The sequence below is a fragment of the Cyrtonyx montezumae genome, unplaced genomic scaffold (genome assembly GCF_038088225.1).
Source record: "Cyrtonyx montezumae isolate F1298 unplaced genomic scaffold, pur_monq_1.0 scaffold_32, whole genome shotgun sequence".
Classification (NCBI taxonomy): domain Eukaryota; kingdom Metazoa; phylum Chordata; class Aves; order Galliformes; family Odontophoridae; genus Cyrtonyx; species Cyrtonyx montezumae.
Window position 1 is genome coordinate 5,801,979 of NW_027072037.1, and position 20,271 is coordinate 5,822,249.

General features: G+C 46.0%; 1 protein-coding gene across 1 annotated transcript in view; it reads right to left on the reverse strand.

Annotated features, from left to right (window-relative positions):
• RHEB (Ras homolog, mTORC1 binding) overlaps nucleotides 1-20,271 on the reverse strand; it is a 31,475-nt gene that overhangs the window by 8,023 nt on the left and 3,181 nt on the right. The window contains exons 2-4 of the mRNA XM_065744944.1: nucleotides 9,665-9,736; nucleotides 4,680-4,747; nucleotides 1,768-1,850 (exon numbers count right to left, since the gene is read on the reverse strand). Coding sequence (XP_065601016.1) covers nucleotides 1,768-1,850; nucleotides 4,680-4,747; nucleotides 9,665-9,736 — 223 coding nt within the window. The remainder of the gene's footprint in view (nucleotides 1-1,767; nucleotides 1,851-4,679; nucleotides 4,748-9,664; nucleotides 9,737-20,271) is intronic.

Here is a 20,271-nt window from a genome sequence, read left to right on the forward strand (position 1 = left end):
AATACAACCTGGAGGATTCCTAGCTGTGCTGTGCAAGATGATGGAACGTAGCACGATACAAATTTGGAACTTAATTAAGCTGAACTAGAGCAAAAGCCTTCCAGTAACCTTGCAGCTGAGAGTCTGGGAATATTACAAATGTAGGGCACCAGCTTTCACTCAAGCCCCATTTTAAACTTCCCAGTGGAGATCAGCAGGGAAGAAAACAATTTTAAAAGGACATTTTTATTTAGTTTGCTGTCAAAGCTCCCATGCAGTTGAATCAATACTCCGATCAATACATACACTTTGACAGAAATCAAAACAGATAGTGACTAATCTCATTGCCTGGGAAAGTCATCCAAGCTACCAGAGTACAGTGGAAGATCTTTTCTGTTGCCTAAACACCATCTTGATACTGAACACAGATAAGAAACTGAACAAGAAAGATCACTGATACTTGGAAATTTCAAGGAAACAAAACCAAGACTGGGATTAAGTTGATCAAGAATCAAATCCTGAGCAATGTGCATTTCTTCTTAGGACTGAGAACACAACTCCAACTTTATACAGGTCACTCAGCACCAACAGGAGATCTCTGAATAAGGGAGGGAGAAGAAAAAAAATGCAGTTTCTCAAGACACATGAAAGCCTAACAACTGCTGCATTTCCTCCCAGACACAAATGTTTTCTGTTCACTACTCCAAAACTACAGATGAAAACAACAAATGAAGAACTGCAACATTAAAGAGCTTAGAAGCAACTGAAGTTGATGACCAGACCACGTCCCTTCTCTGAGAAGTAAGAGCCAGCAAGAAAGCTGTCCCTCCTGCAGTCTATGAAGGTCTTACTAAAGGACACTGAAGATGACTGCATCCTGCTATAGAGGAAGAGACATGGAATGCCTCAGTGCTTGTAAAAAGCTCATCAGCTTACAAAGGAAAAAGTGCTTTTCTTCTATCTGAAGTGAAAGGCTTCAGGTCTTAAAACCATGCTCAACATATGGAAAAATAAAATGGAGGATTATTCTGGTTGAAGATGCTGTGCAGCATTAGAAAACTAAGAGTGACTCAAGGCTGACCTGTACTTCTATCAAGCAGACCAAAGGGAAAGGATAAAATAATAGGTGACAATACTTTGAAGAAGATGGAGACACTTGTTAAGTGCTTGCCCAGCTATGACAGAGCCTGTCCTCACGTGAGGACTGACTACAGTTAGCAGTGAGGACAAAACAGAAACCTTGGGAAATCTCAAATAAGAGATTTGCTGCAACACAGCAAGAGTGAGCCTACAAGCCAGGAGTGTCATACTGCTGCCTACGTCAAAGTTTTTGATGGTTAACCGGAATAAGTCAGGATGGGAAGCAAGAGGAATCTCAGTACTGCAAGAAACTGCTAGGCCAAGGGACAGATCAACACCCAGTTGGGTTCCTGACATGAACGTGCACTGCCCTCGTGGTTCGTGCTGAACTCCACCTTTGCCTCTTATGCTACAGCAAAAAGCTTGTCCCTGGGACCACCCTGTGTGCTTTCACTTACACACGATCACTGGAGCTCAGAAATGCCCTATTTCTCACCCAGTACCTTCTGCATCGGGCTGCAAAGTGCTTGTGACGTGGATCTGAGGGGAAAGCTCTGAAAAGCCATTCTTTTGTATTTCAATTACACTTCTAAGGCAAAGAGATTGAAGGAATTACACGTATGTACAGAAAACACAGCAGAGGCAGGAGCTGAGCTGATATGTATATAGCTAACATGTGAAGCTCAAGAACACAACAGATTTTGTTACCTTTTTATTGACGTGACTGAATAAACAAGAATGTAGCCATTGATGTCTATGGAGTATGTCTGAGGAAATATGGAGTATTCATCCTGCAGAAAGAATATTACAATTGAATTACTGCCAACGCTGAGATGCTAGCAGATCACCAGCAGCCATTACTCACATTTGTAGAATATTTCTGTCTAATTTTGAGAATTAGGTTTCATCATCATAATGCCAGGGGTGGAATCTTTACCCAGTCAAGAGAAAGCAAAGCAAGCTTGGGGCAGCAGCTTAGTTGGCCTGTTAGTGTATACTCTACAATTTAATCTACAGCTTTTTCGCTTTATTCCCTCTAAGACCACAGATCAGCTAAAGCTATTCCCAATCCTCTTACACTGTTCAGTTATCAGTTTACACTAGTACAAAGCATCCACTCAGTCCTATCACTAATTAGCAGTTATGCCTCTTACCTTGCCAGTGATACGTCTCCATCAAATCCCAAATTTCAACTGCTGCAAGACAGGATCCAGCAGTTCCAAACTTCAAGGGGCACTGACTTACCTATGGGGTCTGTCAGGCAGCGAGCAGTCATGGCATACCAAACTAACTAATGCTCATCACAGATGCAAGAGCTGTAGTGATTAGTTGCTTCATGGCAACTGGAAGTGCCCATTAAATGGCAATTGTTTAATGAAAAAGTGACCAAAGCAATACCACCAGCAGCACTGACCAATGAAAAAACAAACCCAGACAATAAATAAACCCTTACATGTACTACCCCTGTAAAACAGGAAGCGAACAACTCAGTAACTGAACCACTGACAGGATGCAGGAAGCACAGCTCTAACACTAAGAGTTTCATGTTAAACACCAAAATAGAAACATTCTGATATTAGTCCCCAGGTAACATTTGCATTCTGACAAGAGCCATACATCTTACTCTACGAGCTCTCTGTTTTTCTGTAAGCTTGTGTTTCTTAAGATGTTAATTTTAGCTGAGATCACATAACCTCCCCATATATTGTCATGACTGAACAGATGGAGCAGTGCAATCCTGCAGCTTAAATCTAGACAGCTAACAGAAAGCAAACTTCCCTAATAGGCAAATGCCAAAAAAAAAAAAAGAGAAAAACTTATAAATCAACTTCAGTTTCTGCCAAAAAAAAAAAGTTTGAAAGAACGATACTTGCACATGATGTCCTCATTTGCCTTCAATGCTACATGCTGAGGGCAACCCTCCCCCACCTCTGCTTAAATGCCAAGCTGCCCTCTCTGTTGGCTGCGTAATCCCAGTGTCAACATGGAGGGATGTGAGCTGGCCTGCAAGTAAAACAGGTGAAAGTGCAGCTCTGCTGCTGTTTGCCTTTATGTGGAATCACTCAGGATTGCCACAGTTTGAATTCAGGCTGAGATAAGATTTGCTGTTACACCCTGTTCTGGGATCCTGCAGTGAGCCTCCTGCTCAACTCAGCTGTGTAAACCTGAATACATAACCGTGAGAGGTGAAGAGGCTCAAGACAGAAAAAAGGTACCAAGAAAACTTTAGCTTGTTAGGAATGGAAAACAAAAGGACCGCTATGCTTCCTAGATCTTGGGGGTTCTGAACTTCCTAGAACTTGGGTGCTGTAACTTTAAGCTATAGCCAAGCTTTCAAGTGTATGACATAAATCTGCAATGTAATCTTTGCTATACTGCATACATAAGGATGTTCATTGGATCATTATGCAAAACTGAACAGAGAGAAATCTGCTCAAGCCACACCTTTCATAAAGCAGCATTATCTCTCCCTCTAACTCTGTGAGCCACAACTCAAAGTTCAAGTCTTTCACAGGAAGAACCAAGGCTGGAAATAACCACAGACTGGGAAACATACTGTGCAATTTAATTTCAACTTCCCAAACAACGCCTTTATAACCCCAGCTTGTGTGGTCAGTGCTGTGTTACCAAACCCTCTGACTGATCACCCGTGGATTTAGTGCTGCTGATAAGCACCACAAGCTGACAGCATGTAATTGTGGTACAGTTACTCTTACAGCATGCAGCTCCCTTTGAAGGCGATCAAACAGTCCCAGAAGGTCACAGCCCTAAATACTCTCCCAGCTATGAGCAAGTGTCCTGCAGCTTTCATGTCTACAGCACTGCCTGTGTGCTTTACTGCCTGCTTAACACTAATAGCTTGGGAAATCCCAGAGGCACAGTATCAGAAGTCACCAAGTACGAGCATGCAAACAGGGAGATGACAAGGGATTCAGCAGCCCCTTTTTTAAGCACAGACCTTCAGGAGACAGAATGGTGCCGTGCACGGAGCTCACACTCATCTGCAGGCCCTGCCAGCATCCCTGTGTAATTAGCACCTCTATCTGATGAAGCTACTGACCATGCCACAAACGTTTGTTCATTGCTTCCTTCTGCCTCCCCCTCATTACACCGAGCTCACAAGCATGCATGCATGAACCTTCACTTACTTGCAATGCAAACAAAGTGCAGGAGTTTCTTTGCAGCCCGGTGAGTGCTACCTATGCTGCTGCTGTCTGCTCTGCCTACCTATTTAATGGATACAGACTGAGGTGCTGGAGCACACAGACAGCAGAAAGTCAAGAAAAACTTGCGTGTTGTTTATTGAATTGGTGTTTTCAAACTGAAGACAACTACCAGATCATAAACATTAAGTGGATTACTTCAGAACTTTCAGTATGCTGGAGTTAAGGCAGCTTTCTTCCCTTCTTTAGGCACACCTACCTTAAGGACTAGCTACTGTTTCAATAGGAAAAAATAACAAGAAAAAGCCTTCAGATAAACACTACACAAACACTGCTTTTTGGGAACTAAATAAAGCAAAAATCATTTAAATTGAGCTTCACTACCAGCACAACTCTTCCCAAGCATGAATACCTGCTGCATTAACTTGAAAGATGTAGAAGAAGAAAGGCACTTACCTGGCCAGCAGTGTCAACCAGCTGAAGGTGATACTCTTGGCCATTTACTGTGATCAGTTTTGTAAAAGCTAGAAGGAAAAAAAAAAAAGGGCAGATATGCATTTCAGAACGAAGAGCAAGGAAAGGAGCAGAAGTCACTCATCTCTGCCACTGCCAGACATGGGTTAAGACAAAGAACATCAGTTCCAGACTTCAAAGTAGAAGTAGAAGGCTGCATCAGGTTGCTGTGCTTTTACCAAGGGTACTGCAGGCACTGAAACTTAGAAATGGACTTCAAAATTCCAAATTTCAGAAGATTCTTACAATGTCAGTTGGTTGGTTTTTTTTCCCCTTGGAGTTATTTAAAAACAAAGCTCTACACATCACTTCAAAGAGACTTCCATGCATCTGTAAGTTGTGGTTAACACGAGACACAAATGCAATCAACATTAAAGCTAACTTTGAACTTCACACAGGTTATTCTCCCTGGTCTCCAAGCAGTTTAGCGAGATCCATTTCCTGGATACAAAGACCACGAGGTAAATGATGTGGATTTACAAAAACCTCTTGGGGGTCGAACATACACACAGGCTAAGTGAAGAATATGCTCAACCTAAATGATGAGAATTTAGCTGCTTCCCACAGTACTTGCACATTTGCTGCAGCTACCAGTCTGTTCAGCCCTTAGTCAGGAAGTACATTCAGTTCCTCTGAGATGAGAACTGCTGCTCTTCCCAGGGTTTATGAAATGCCAACACACTGCAAGCTGAGGAACCTTTCTCTGTGTCTGCATTATGCAACTGCAAAAGCAAACCATGTCAGAGCTCGTGGAGCACAACGTGCTGCACAGTAACACGCATACCAACCTGAGGGTGCAAGCAGAGCTTCAGGGCTTTGTGCTGCCCTCAGACTGAGATCACGGGGCAGCACAGACACACTGGTAATGCCAGCACTGTAGTTCTGCGCTGATCATGTCCCACACTGTCCATCCCCAAGCTGCAGAGCTGGCTCCTCTCATCCAGCTGTGCACTGTCCTCCATCCAGCCATGCTAGCTTCTCCCCACACCTCCTGACTCTTGCACAGGGTCTCCTTGAAGCTGAACGCCACCAGCTTTCCTCCTGCCCAGTGCTTGCTGCTCTGTCACACCTCTACAACACGTTATCTCAAGTCACTAGGCTGGCTCCACACTGAAGGCAGCCAAAACTCTCCGATTCAGCATGCCTAAGGCACTCAGAGTGTGCTCATAAAGAGGAGCAAGTGAAACAACTAAGCCAAGTTTTGCTGTTTGGAACAGGCTGCCCAGGGAGGTGGGGGAGTCACCATCCCTGGAGGTGCTCCAAAGCCATGAGACGCGGCACTGTGGGCATGGGCCAGACTTGATGAACTCAGTAGTCTTTTCCAACCTTAATGATTTTAATGATTCTATCAGGCAAGCATTTACATGCACAGCACACAAAAGTCATGCAGTTTCCATTACAACAACAACACATGCAATCTGAATGAAGCCTCGCAGACAGCTCCTACCATACCCAGTCTGCCCTAGCACTACAGCTGTGTTGGCACCTGTGCCTGCATGCTATGGTCAGGGAGCTGCTGGCACTGCTGCTCAACGTTGTAGGGTTACAAAGCAAGAATGCACAATAGCTTTTTGCCTGATAGAAATTCTTCTTTGAACAGATGTTAACATGCAGGGCTTCTGTATGCAGCACCCGTGCTTCAGACATGAGGGAAAGCACTCATCAGGAGACACAGTGCATTACAGGCGCCTGAGCACAGCAGCCACCCTTCAGTCTCTTGAGAACTCCCATCCACATCGAAGTGCTCTGCAATCAAAGTGGGTTCATGAGCCTCGTGAAGTTAATATTTAAAAAGGGACGGGGACAGATGGCAGCTCTTCTAGAAGCCCAGGACAGACCAAGCAGAGACAACACCACCATCAGTACCGAGCGGTGTGTGGCAGAGCAGGAAAGGGAAACAGTGGAGCAGTTGCTGTGGGATGGGCAAAGAGCTGCCAGCTCAGAGCAGGGACTCCCAGCACCAGGAGAGCCTCCTCCATCAGCACAAACCCACTCTGATGCAGTTGTAATTGCACAGCACAGCCCCAGTAGCTGCTACAGCCAAGAAGCGTGACTTGCACAGACTCCATGGGCTGCTGACTACTGCTTCCCTAACATCAGGTGTATTTTAGTTCCATGAACATGAATGAGAAGATTTGCAAATGCTGCTCAAGGGGCAGCTGTTGTGAAAACAAGTCACTGTGGTAAGGAATCAGAACCAGGCACACAAACATAGACCTTCAAATCAATAGAGTACTACTGCACAGAGATAGGGGAGCAGTGAAAAACATCTCCCAGAGATACTGAACAGTAAATATAACCGCCTTGTAAGGGTGTTACCACCTTCCACATCCCCTTCCAATGATCATCAGTCCAAACCAATGCCCATCACCAGGACAGCTCGTGCAGCAGGTGTGTAACACAGCAGAGCTAAAGCCCCACGCCCAGCCCTGCAGAAGACAGCTCAGCAGCAACCCTGCAGGACAGCTGACTTCACAAACGTGGGAGAAGCTGAGCCTCAAGGATGCCTTTAGCCAACCATCTGAATCTGCATGCATTGCCTCCACAACCACTACCAGCCCCCTCCCCCTTTCTAATACCCTTCCAACGACAACTGTATAAAAAAAAGCCTGGAGCTGTGTGCACATCCTTACTGTCTACTCCTTCTGACTTAAGAGTCCAAAATTAAGATTCATGGCTTCATCCCAGTTTAGAAGTTCAACATTCCTCTGTTTTTTTCCACGAAGGGCTGAGCTAATCTGCCTCCATCCAGCTCAGCATCCACGCAGGCTCCTTCCACGCACCGCTGCCCTGCAGTGGCTTTGCTTCTCCTGCCACCACTTCCCAAGTGATTGTTCCACTGGTTTCTCCACCCAGCTGCCCCACGGGCAGCCACCCATCACAGTGTCACTCTTGCTGGAACATTAGGAAGAGGAAATTCTATTTTGTTAAGCAATTAACTCACCACCACTGCTGCCACAAAGTGCCACAAGTTACCCTTCCTGATGCACAAGTTTACTGGAAGCAACTGAATTCAACATGCTTATTAGCTTAGATAAACTAACTTTTCTGGTTCTAATGTAATAGAAGCAAAGCAAAATGCAGCACTGAAGTGCTGATTTTTCTGTACATTAAGTGAAACCTGATGCAGCTCATTTGCCCTGTGCCACTTCCAAAGAAGGTAGAGGTTTTTTCCACTGGAAAATGAAGCTACTAGAATAGTCAGTTGTATTCTTTTAGTTCAAGGCTTATATTTTACTCCTGTTCCTTAGCTATAGCTTTCTTTCTATGCAATTTAATTTCAAACTCAATTTTTCAAACAAGTTACATTATTTGAAGACAGTACTGCAGTCTTCTAGCCATTCATCAGTGCTGAGAATACTTTGCTAATTGTCAGTTACAATTTTCTGGAGATAAAACAGGACTTAGCCAGGCCAGGCCATCTTTCAGCCTAGTGCTGTACCACTAGAGCAGGCCCAACTGCTATGTGAAAGTTAGAACGTGTGACAGCTGCTTTAAACCACTGCAAAAACACAACACTCCTCAGCACTGTCCCTCCTACAGGAACCTGCATTCTTGAACCTCTTCTGGCATTGTTAACCAGATCCAAAATCACAAGTGAGTAAAGCACTAGAAGCTGGTTACACTGACCGTGCCTTACAACCCTGCACAGGCTCGAGAGCATATAGCTGGAGACATAGAAAGACTTGACACATCAAGAATCTGTATTCATAAAAAGCACATAAAAGAGGTGAAGAACTTGAACGAATAGTTCTATCCTAGGGTAGGCTTCCTGCTATGGTCCCCCAGGGCACATCTTTTTAGATGTCACCAAAGCCCTCAGCAACACATTCTGATACAAGAAGGGCCCTTCCATTCTCGACCTTTGAGAAAGCAAGCTCCCCCAGCCATGCAGCAGATCACAAGGCTTCCAGAAAAAAACAATGCTGTTTGCTTTCTGTACAAAGGAGTCACACTAAACGAAGACATTTTCAGGATGCCCCCTGCACAACAGAGTTAGCACAGCCACAACACACTTAATATAAATGAGGATTGCCAACTAAGAGCCAAGTACATGCAGAATTCACTTGCAGATGAATTATCCACGTGTATATAACGAAGCTTGGTGGAAAACAGACTCTAACCAGATCCAGGTAGAAAGTAAATCCAGATTGAGGCATTTTAAAATGAGCATATTTTCATGCAGTGAAATGCTACCAGTGATAGATGCACAGCTGGAGAGCAGCAGTGTTACAGCCAACATGTTTCTGTGGACAACAGATTGTGAAGGGCAAAACAAGCCAGTCATGTGCTAACGTGCCAAAATCCTAAACCAAGACATGCAGGCACTTTGGAGAGCCTCTTTGGAGACAACTTCTGACTCCTTGTCTCTCAAGTCACTCCCATATACCTTCAAAAATCTACAAGATTTTTTTAAGTACTTTGCCCTTGTGTAGTATAGACAATGAAAAGTTACCTGACCCAAGTGATCTTCAGACTTAAAATAATGAAACCTAATGTACGATAACTTGTTTGGTGCACCTCAAGACAAGCTCTGCCTATAATTCTAAGAAAATAAGACATCATGATGGTGTTAGGACACTCATACATTGACCTAAATGATCTGATAGCCTAAGGGCACATTTACCAGCTCCATCTGCTAAAGCAAAGCAAGAGATGCTTCAAAAAATAGCATCTGAGATTTAGTTCCATCCAGTAAAACAATCCTAAGTAAAATGTGCTGGTGGCCACTGACTGCTAATTATTATGACATAAATCACAAACCTCATTCTGCTGATTGCTTTATTCCAACTTCCAGACAGGGGCTCAACATCCAACGCATTTAACTGTTAAAGTAACAAGCTGTACTGTTACTATGTAAGTGCCTATATAATAATACAGTGACTTCTGATACAGTTAGAAGAGCAACTTATCAATTATGTACTTACTGTTCTCTATGGTTGGATCATAGGAATCAACAAACTGTCCTTCCACAAACTGAATCGTCAGTGAAGATTTTCCTGCAAAGCAAGGAAAAGACAGTTGGTATTGGAACGAGTCTTCAGGCTGCCACCCCTTGCAGCTGGGAGCAGACACTGCTTTGAGGTGAGCCGACACGAGCACTGTGTGGTACAAGTAAACTGCAGACAGGTGACCTATTTCAGATTTACATCCCAAAATCTAGCAACAGGATCCCCTAAACTTTTACCAGAAACAGTGCAGAAGCTACTCAGTGTGTTCTGCTTCTGCTGATTTGGCTCTAATGCAGATCCTATAGTGTTACTTCAATGCCTCCTCCAGTTACAAACTAATCTACAAGCTTCAGAGTCCAACCCTCACAGAACTAAATTCAGCGAGCTGCTCTGCTTGAAAGGTTTGTCCATCCAGAAGCAAGAACTAGAAATCACTTTCAGTCACTGCACAGAAAACTAGGCCCCTGGACAGAACAAGATCAGCCTCAAAAGATTTTATGGGATGGTAAATGAAAGTCTGTCCTATGCATTGCCTGTAAGAAGCAACTTTAAAGCTCTGGAAAGAAAGACTCCTCAAAGCATTACCATAGGCTTAACACTATTTCCATTACAGCACATCTCCCACATTTGGGAATCTACTAGATCCTATTACGTGATGTTTACTGGATAAATATACCCTTATGAAGTGTGTTAGCTGCTTTTGGATGTGTACACGCTCTGTACTCCTTTACATTCCCATCAGCAAGAAATAAACAAAGTTATGACCTCAAGTTAGAATTCAGAATCATGACCACCCTACTCAGTGGAGTACTTCAGTGACATCATAAAAAACAGATATTAGGGGCAAACTGGTTCACAGTGAAACTGTTTTCAAACATTTAATTGCTTCTGATACAGCTGTGGCAGTGCTTTGACAGTGCTATGTTTATACTTTGCTGTGGAAAAAGTTCATTCAAAAACCTGCACGTGACAGTGTGAAAGCTGCTTTATTTAAAATCAAGTTCCTAGATACCTGAGATATCCAGAAGAGCAGAAAAGCAGAGATGACTGCCCAACACTTCTCCCCCTAAGAGGGATCCCAAACTGAAAGCTGTAATCTGCTGCTGCCTGTGCTAAGTTTGGAAATGGAGCCCTAGGAAGGAGTCAGAGCCAACAGACAGTGCTGCATTTAACATCCAGCTGTATTAATTACTGCTTTCCTCCTAGCAGTGAAAAAGAAGGAAGCAAACAAACAAACAGACAGGACTAAAGCAGTATTCCACCACTCTCCTCCTGCATCCCCCATGCTTTGTACCGAGCCTCCCCATAACATCATCCATGCATGCTCCCAGAAGGATGCCTGCATTCCCCGAGAAGTCATAGGGGATTGAGCTCTCCAGACTTGGGGTCAGTCAGGAACGCATGGGTAAGCACAGCAACAGAATCCTGCTAAGCCAGGGCTCCCTAAGTGGGCAGCAGAAATGTGACATCCAGCTCAGTGTCGGTGCCATGCCTCAGCCCCTGCCCAAGGAGCATATGGGCCAATGTCAACAACAGCTTGGCTTGAACTTTGTCCCACAGGTTTTATTCCAAGCCTTTGAACTACAGACAGAGAGGAGAATTAAGGTCACCGCTGAGCTCCTATCTCCTTTTTCCCCAGAAAGATCAGGCAACATTTTCAGAGAATTACAACATAAAAACACAGTCTGCCAGGCACGGGACAAAGAAATGCACACGACTGTGCTCTTACAGTCGGGCTGGCTACATCTCTGAGCTGCTGTGCAGGGAGGACACAGATGGACAGATGCTGCAACCCCACTGTGCCAACACCCTAAGTGTACATCAGCCTAGGACAGACATCTGATGTCAGGCTGCTCACACCTGCAGCAACAGCTCCATAGCTCACAGGTGCATGCCTCAAAAGGAGCCCCACTCAAATATGCCCTCATTTGGAATGGGCACCAAATACTTTCCAGCTTGCTAAGCTTTTCCTCATATTATCCTCCACAATAGCACTTTTCCTGTCTTCAAGCTTTGGGGAAATAAACATCCGTTGAAACCAAAAGAAGTGCACTGAGTAGGAGCAAAGCAAAGCAGAGAGGGAGAGCAATGTGGGAGCAGCCCATCAAACTGATACAGAGTTGTGATTTCCAGATGAAAAAGCACTTGTTTAAGTCTTACCGGAAGAAGGTGGTGGTTTAATCTTTTGGATCTCTGTTCAACATGACAGAGCTTACATTTAGTATGAAGAAATAAATCACAGAATCAAAGAAACAAATCACAGAACCCCTAAGGTTGGAAAAGACCACTAAGACCACCTAACCCAACAGCCAGCCCATCCCACCGACCACGTCCTCAGTGCCATATATCCACGTTTCTAGAGCACCTCCAGGAACTGTGACCCCACCACCTCCCTGGGCAGCCTGTGCCACTGCATAACCCATCTTTCCAAGGATTTTTTTCCTATTATCTAACCCGAACCCTCCCTGGCACAACCAAAGACCATTACCTCTAACTCTATATTGAGTCAAGTAAAGGCAACACTGAGGCAGGGCAAGAGGATGAGTCCTCCAGCTCCACCTGGTTACTGTAACTCAAAGTGCTGGCTAGTTTGCAGCAAATGAGGTGAAAGCAAAACCCTCCACAGTGCACTCATCCTATCCCTGGAGAAACAGAAGGGAAGAGCTTGGAGTGATGGACTTACCTAATCTGGAATACAAGTCCCAGGGGGCTCCTAGCTCAAGCAATGTCACTGAGAAGTATGGGAAGGGCTACCTACAAAGATGGTTCATTATCTACAATTTGATGCCAGGGTGGTAAAGGTGTTTTCTACTATCAAAACAGAAATGAAGCAGTTTCCTGACAGCACGCAACTTCAGAAAACAAGCTGTCCTATTTTTGTTTGTGCACCAGACCACTCACTGAATAAAGCAAAGCAGACCACGAACACGCTGACCAGTGCTGTCAGAGCACATCAGCTACAAATGCCGTTGTAATTGTAAAGGCAAAACAACTGCCAAACAGTTTTTCACTCACCCTCTTATTCCTTGGACAAGAACTGGGATGTTGGGCCCACCCCTAAAATCTGAGCTTTCTAGCAGCAGGCAGTTCACCCAGAACATGAGCAAATGAGCACATGTGGGCACTCAAAAGGCTGCCCCCACCTCTCGTGGGCCTGCCCTCCCCTCCCCGCATCCTCCTCCATATGACAGAAGGAAAGCTCAGCTGAAATCCTCCCCAGCACCAACTTCCCCCAGGAGACAGATGATGCAAGCATCCCACCAGCAAGGCAGGCAGCAGCCCCACAAGCAGAGCATTGTGCAAGCTGCAGCTGTCCCCAGCTCAGCATCTCTGCGATGACGGCCACAGTGCGCTTCTGTCCCAGCAGGGTTTCTCCACGCAAGGCATCGGCTGCACGAGCAATCAGTAAACAGTTGTTAGGGTCAAGAGCAGCCAACTAGTGCTAGGAAGTTGCACTTCCCTGTCCCGTTGGGATTTCAGATGTGGACGGTTTCTTTAATCCATCTTTTTCACAGAAGTGCCTGCTTACGTACTTGGCTTCATTATGACAGACCAAGCAGCTGGCAGCACCTCATCCATTCACACCACAAACCCAGCAGACTTCCCTAAGCTCATCTCCACACAACTGCAACCAGTTAAGGCTTGATCAAAAAAAGGATCAATGCATTTCAGAATAAAACGCTGTCAGTTCTATCTGATCAGATAAATCCTACTACTACATACCGTAATTTCAGGATCTCCTTCACATTTGCACTCAACTGACTATGAGAAAGTCTCTGAGAAGCACAGAGATGTTCAATTTAATTGTGAGCGTGGGGATCTTGATCCTTTTTTCCATTCAGAACACCAGCACTTCTACTGCACTCCAACACATGATGAGATGCAGGAGAGCACAGGATGACTTCCCAGAGCAGAGCGAGGCACAGCCAGGCAGCAGCAGGACCAGCACTGCTCTTGGACAGAAGTCAGGAAGGACTGCAGAACTCATCACTAGCTTATCACTCACCCCAGACTCCACCATTAGCAGCTTTCTACATTAATTAACATCTTCTCCCACCAGGTACTAATTATGTGTAGTTGCTATTTTGCTGACCATGTCCACATAGTTCAGTGAATCACTCCAATGACTACTGGAGATGACTACTGGCCATAAGGATGATACACCTGGGCCAATGAAGAACTAGAAGAAGACTAGTATAAACTTCTGGAGATGATACAGCAAGCTGTGTTTTACTGAGGCACATCATCATTCTACTATTATTACCTTTAATCATGAGGGATTATCACTTAAACATAGTATATACATCTGCTTTGAGACAGTTTTATTCACTTCGTTGTTATTTTGTGATGGGATTTTAAAAGGACCATCAGATGCTTGCAGAAAAGGATCCTACTGGCACACTGCAAAGTATACAGAGAAGAATTCTGCTGTTCTGCTGCATAGCTTGGATGCCCATTTTGCCTCCACTGAAGTCAGGAACCTCAGGAAACACACACCAGAAGATATGGTTTGGGTATTCTAGTGCAGAGTCTGGTTACCTCTGTTTCTTACCTTTGCTGGCAGAAAAGCTGAGTGACAAATAAAGCCCAAACATTTCAGTTTATGGCACCCTTAGAGGAAAAGAGTCAACTTCATACTGATATTTTTTCTTCCCCCATGAGGCAAAGTTTAACTCACAGTGCTGGGTAGAAGCCAAGCCCTCCCCCTGTACACACAGTTCAGGCAGGTAATTGGGAGGCTGAATGAACCTGGTCTTTCCTTGGATCACTGGGTACGTATAACATGAAACGCCTCTGAAAGAGCCTACCTGTCATTGTCTCACCATTAAATCAGCTTTAAAATTCTGTCACTAGAAATAAAACGTGTGCACGTTGCTGGGATGCATTCTGCACATCCCTTTTTCCCACCTTCAAAGTTGCAGCTTCAACACAAAGGAACTCTCAGCTCCCAGTCGGCTCTTCCTTGAAGCTGGAGGTCAGTGCACCACTTCAATTACCTCTCTGTATGTCAGAGCTATTGGGTTCAGCACTTCTTAAAGAAGTGGAGCTCTAAGCCATGGCACCAGAACCCTCAGAGCCCTGAGGTCAGCACTGTGTCACTACACACAAGTCTATCCTAAGCACCCCAGGACCAGAGCCCAAAGCTGTGAGCACTGTACCTCACTGCTGCATCTCAATGCTGCCTACAGCTCCACTGAGCAGATGAACTCAGTGCAGTTTCAGTCTCAATCAGGTTGCACGGCTCTGAAGTATCAACCAACATCATGGACCCTTCTGTCTTTGCTGCAACACACCTGCCAGTCCTGCCAACGTGAAGACCTCAGCACAGAAGTGGTGGTGTTCAGGACTACAGATGAGGGCTGTGTTGCCTCTCCCTCCCCCCAGCAGAGCAGCCCATGGTCATCTCCATCATAACCCAGCAGCACGTCCTGGCTGCTCTGACTGCAGCCATTTCTGTTTACACACTCACCCTCCTTCTAGGTTATCCTTCACACCTGTACAATACACCCTGCCCCATGGAAAGGACTTTGCCTACAAGGTCAAAATAACAAAGCAGCCTCTGGAAACAAAGGAAGATCTGTTAACAGGAAGGAATGGTCTAAGTAATATTATATGTTAATACCACGGCATGACAGGCACATCAAGCACCAGGACAAAATACCTCCAGAGGTAGGAGGAATGCCGTGCAGAGCACCAGAAGGATCTTCAGAGTCCCCAGCCTTGGGACACACTGATGTAACATAAGCCAGAGACCTGTCAGACATGACACGATGCAGCTGATGATGCCGTAGGGCAGAGAAGACAGAATAGGTAACTCGTATTTTCTGCAACGTAGAACACACTTCTTGCTGTCACGACAGCCAGCTGTCTCACCTTCTGAACCAGCACGGATCCATCTGCTGGCTCACGAGCTTCTTCAGGTCTGTTGTCAATGTTTATACTATTCTAGTGCAAAAAGCTCAAAAAGAGAACTACAAATGTCGCAAGGAACAACAGGAAAAATAACTGCCCCCTACCCACCTGTGGAAAAAAATACAACACACCTCCAGGGAAATAACTGTTGCTGACACTTGCAACCTGACATTAAACTCCTGTTATGCTCGGATGGCCTCCCCACAAACAAAATGCCTCACATGAGCTCCAGCACAGCCCCAGAGGGGTCAGCCCGCAGCACCCCAGCATCAGAGCCACCTTCAGAGCAGAGCAGCACACACGTCTGCCATGTTCAGTCTTGCATCCCTACACAAATAACGTTCTCAAAGCTATTAGCCAGTTAAATCTTAAGTTAATCCAGTTAATCGTAAATTCAAGTCTATTTTAAACAGCATCTAAGGAGCTAAGTACATGACATCCACTTGGCAGAAAGGGGTAAAATTTGAACTGCTGCAGGCCAGCGGGTCAAGGGCCGAGATTTCCTGTAGGTACAGCAAAGCCCCTCTGAAGCAGCTCGTGCCCTCAGCCTGTGTATTTGGAAAACAACTCGTCTTCAATGCTGGTATCCACACTAACATGCTGAAAGAAGCTCCAAGTTCCCCCACAGCAAGCTGCCCTTAAAACCCAGCTCCATGCACCGCTTCTCATCCTGTGCTCTCCTCTATTCACCGCCCTCCAGCTCGTACAGCCCACGCCCCAGTGAGCAGCTGAACGCCATAGCGGGATGCTCACATGATCATCTTCAGATTTAACAGGGGTATATCCAACAGTACCATCACTGTCTATAAATTATAAATGAGATAATGGCTTTTTAAGATCAGCCTTTTCACCCGGAAATCCTAAGAGAGAAGGCCACATCTTTCTTTTCTATAGGAGCATTAAGTTGCTCTCATTTAAAGCGGTCTGCACTGACTGAAGCAAAACCCAGAGCTGCATGCAGGAGCACCAGCTGCACTGTGACTGCCCCACCACACATCTGCAGCTGAGGGAGAAGAAACAGGAAAATGCTTCACAGACATCTCTAGAAATCTCTAGATTTCAGGTGACCAACCAACCAACAACAGATTTATCAGGAGTTCCGACTAACTCCTTCCTCCAAACACAGAATGTTAAAGCAATGTAACACCCCTCTTTGGGATTCATTCACCACACCAAGCCACGTGGGTGAGGCAAAGCACCATCTGAAGCACTCGAAGTCATACAGTGCTGAAAATGAAGCAGCAGTGCCTGTTAATGTGCGAGCTTCCATGAAGGAACTTCCAGGTCTCATTCAGAACAATAATTCTGAAACATACTTCAGAACACCAAAGAATTTGTTATTAATGGTAGACCAACCCTTAAAGCAAAACATTCCCCACTGCATCCATGTCAAGTGCCTGAGTGCTCTGCCCGTTTGCAGGACAGATTTCCAGGCACTCTCCTACACGTTATGCATCCCAGCTCTTTTAAATGTAGCAGGAGTACCTTTACAGGAGGTTGGACATCTTGAAGGAAGTTCTGGCAATGCAATCTGACAAGCTGTTGAAGCCAGACAGATGTATCCCACTAACTCAGGAGACAATGTTGTCAGGGGAAGCATTAATAGCACGATTTCGTTCTGCACTGGCACACGATAGCACCCACACACTGCAGACCACTTATGCGTTCCCTTTTCTTCCAAATTCATTTAAGGAAGGTGATATAACCATTACAGAAACATTAACCCCTCATGCATTAACACTGTGCTGTTAGATTAAAAGGACCTCACTGTTTAAAGCATAATCTAAACTGTGATGAGGATTAAGCACTTCTTTGGTTGTCAACTACTTAAGATACAAGCACAGCAGCTTTTCTGGTCAAGGCCTCTGAGCATCACACGGTACTGTGCTTTGGTCCTTAAAAGGCCTTCAGAAATCATTTATCTAGTCTTATGCCTTAAAAAGATTAATCTTTGGCCCTTAGCCACAAATTCTTATGGATTTCATCCAAATTAAACAACTACCGATTTCCTCATCATGTTCTAATTCACGTAGGAATTCCCACAAGTCCCAGCTTTCCCTGCTGCACAACCTCTCCCAGGGCCCACAGAAGCTGCTCTGAGCTCGTCCTGTCCTGATCCTGACTGGCACATTATGCTTGATAATCCACAACCTGCATCGAGGCGCTCACTACACCCATTTATCTGCCCTTTGTCACCATCCTCACACTGCATCCCTCACGAGGCATCTAACACTTGCGTGCACACAGACCAAATTCTGCATGGTAATCTGAGGAAGAACCTGTGCATCCGAACAGGTGAAGGACTTCTGAATCACTCCTATGCTGCAGGAGTGCTGCAGTGCCTGAGGCGTGGTCTCACCAGGGCTGAGTACAGAGGGATGCTCACTTCTCTGCTCCTGCTAGCTGCACTATTTCTGACACAAGGCAGGATGCCATTGGCCTTCTTGGTGACCTGAGCACGCTGCTGGCTCGTGCTTATTCAAGCATCAACTATCGCCTCCAGGTCCATTTCTTCCACACAGTCGTCCAGCCACTCTGCCCCAAGCCTGCAGCACTGCCCGGGGTTGTTGCGGCCAAAGTGCAGGACACTGCACTCAGCCTCACTGAACTTCACCCCATTGGCCTCAGCCCATCAACCCAGCCTGCCCAGAAAGCCTGTTCCAGTGCTGTTACAAACTGCCTTGGTTTACTGTGTTTCAAATTCAACACAAGCATCCTTCCTTCAAACAACAATTAAGCACTCGCTGTACTTCGTAATTCTGAAAATGAGAATTCAGTTTCAAACGTCCCACATTCCTGTAAGCTTAAGAACCTGAAGTCCCATCCAGCTGATGCACAGCGTGGACATCCTCCACATTCCCCCCTTTCCAGGATTAGAAGAGTGCAGCGTGAGCAGCCACCCTTCCTCCTCCCTGCCCCCAGCTCAGGACAGACCTTTCAGTTTCTCACGCTAGCATGCTCGCTCACAACAAACTTGCTGCCCACTTCAATTACAGGCCCTGGAAAACAAAAAGTCCTTAAGCAGACAGATTTACAGCCAACAAGGGCAGCTCCGTGTTCCTACACACTGCACGGCACACTTGCAGCTTCTGATTTACAGTAATTTGGGCTGACAGCTGGACAGGTTCACTGGGACTCGTCAGCACTCACAGTGCTGGATGAAGATCCTGCACAGAGCTGTACAGATTTTGGACTGAGCACAGAGTTAAGTCGAAGAGGTTCTGTAATACACTCCTGAACGCCGCCTTCAGGAGCTGTGGGAAGGTTGACCACAGCCATTAGGTTTTATGCTGCTCTCCCCATTCTGGGTGCGTGGTCACACCGAGCAGCACGTACTGCAGAGGTGCCTGTGTCCCCAGAGCCCGTGCTTAGGGCAACGTAATGGATCTAAACGCAGTGCTTCAACTTTTCACAGCTTAGAAATAACAGGATCTACGTTTTGTTTGGTTTCCCCTGCCAACAGTAGGTCTCAGTTGAGTAACTGAGTGGCAAAACACTCCAATTGCCCGGCAAAGCCTGCCATGTGTCAGCATTAGGAGAGCAGAGCAGGGAAGCAAAGAGTTAAGGCCGGAGCAGCGTCCTCACATAACCCTGCACTGCCACTGCCATCAGATCACCGCAGAGCACAGCAGCAGCGCAATCTCACGCCCTGGAATGCAACAGCAACGGAGCTGCTGAGGCCGCTCCACACAGCGATGCTGCCGCAGCCCTAAGGAGGGAAGCACCAGGAAGGTGCTGTGGCTGCTGCACAGGGCTCAGCACAAATTGCTGCCACCGGCTGCATCCCGACCTGCTCTGTTTTCCTGCTCAGCCTCACGATTCCCAGCATGGCAGACGCTGCTGATTCTGGAAGCTGAACTGCATCATGCCACAGCGCCTGTTTCATCATTCCTTCTCTCCTGATAGCTGCAAGGGCTGTGTGCTGCCAAGCAGATCACCCCTTCCCTCTGCCCAGGAGCTGAGGGATCCCTCCCCAGGGCATTGTGCTAAGAGGCCACCTTCCACAAGAGACAGCAATGCTTCAGTCCCATTTTACAATACAAACCCAATACTCAATAACTCTTGTTCTCAGAGCCAGGAATTATTGTCAACAATTACAAGTCCGCATTAGAGGTAACAGCTTTTTCTGCCTTTGCTGTCAGGCATGGCAGAGAATTATTTCTTATCCTGATACCACCACCTGGAAGCCATTCTGTGTAATGAGAACTCTGCAGGTGATTAACTCAGCTCCAGTTCTTTCACTGCCCACCTGCCTACCGCCATCACAGACCACAACTATTCCTGTCTGAGAAGTGCAGCAAGGACTGTTCTCCACCTACACAACACAGGAAGCGGAAAGTCACAAAGCTCTGTGTCACTGCAGAATGAGAAAAGGTAAAAGGTACATAGGTGAGCCTCCAGGAACCTGACTCCAAACCGACCAGGGAGCGCTCTCAGCTCACCTATTCACATGCATAGAGTTCTGAGCTCCCTGAGCGCCAGCAGCAATAGTCTATCACCTGCAAAAACACAAGTGACACTGAGATAGCAGCCAGGAATCAAAGCACCCGATCCAAGCAGCACCTCCCTGCTCACCTTACCTCACAGAGTGTCTGGGTTGGAAGGGACCTCAAAACCCACCCAGCCCCAACTCCCACTGCGCTGCCCTCACCAGCTCAGGCTGCCCCAGG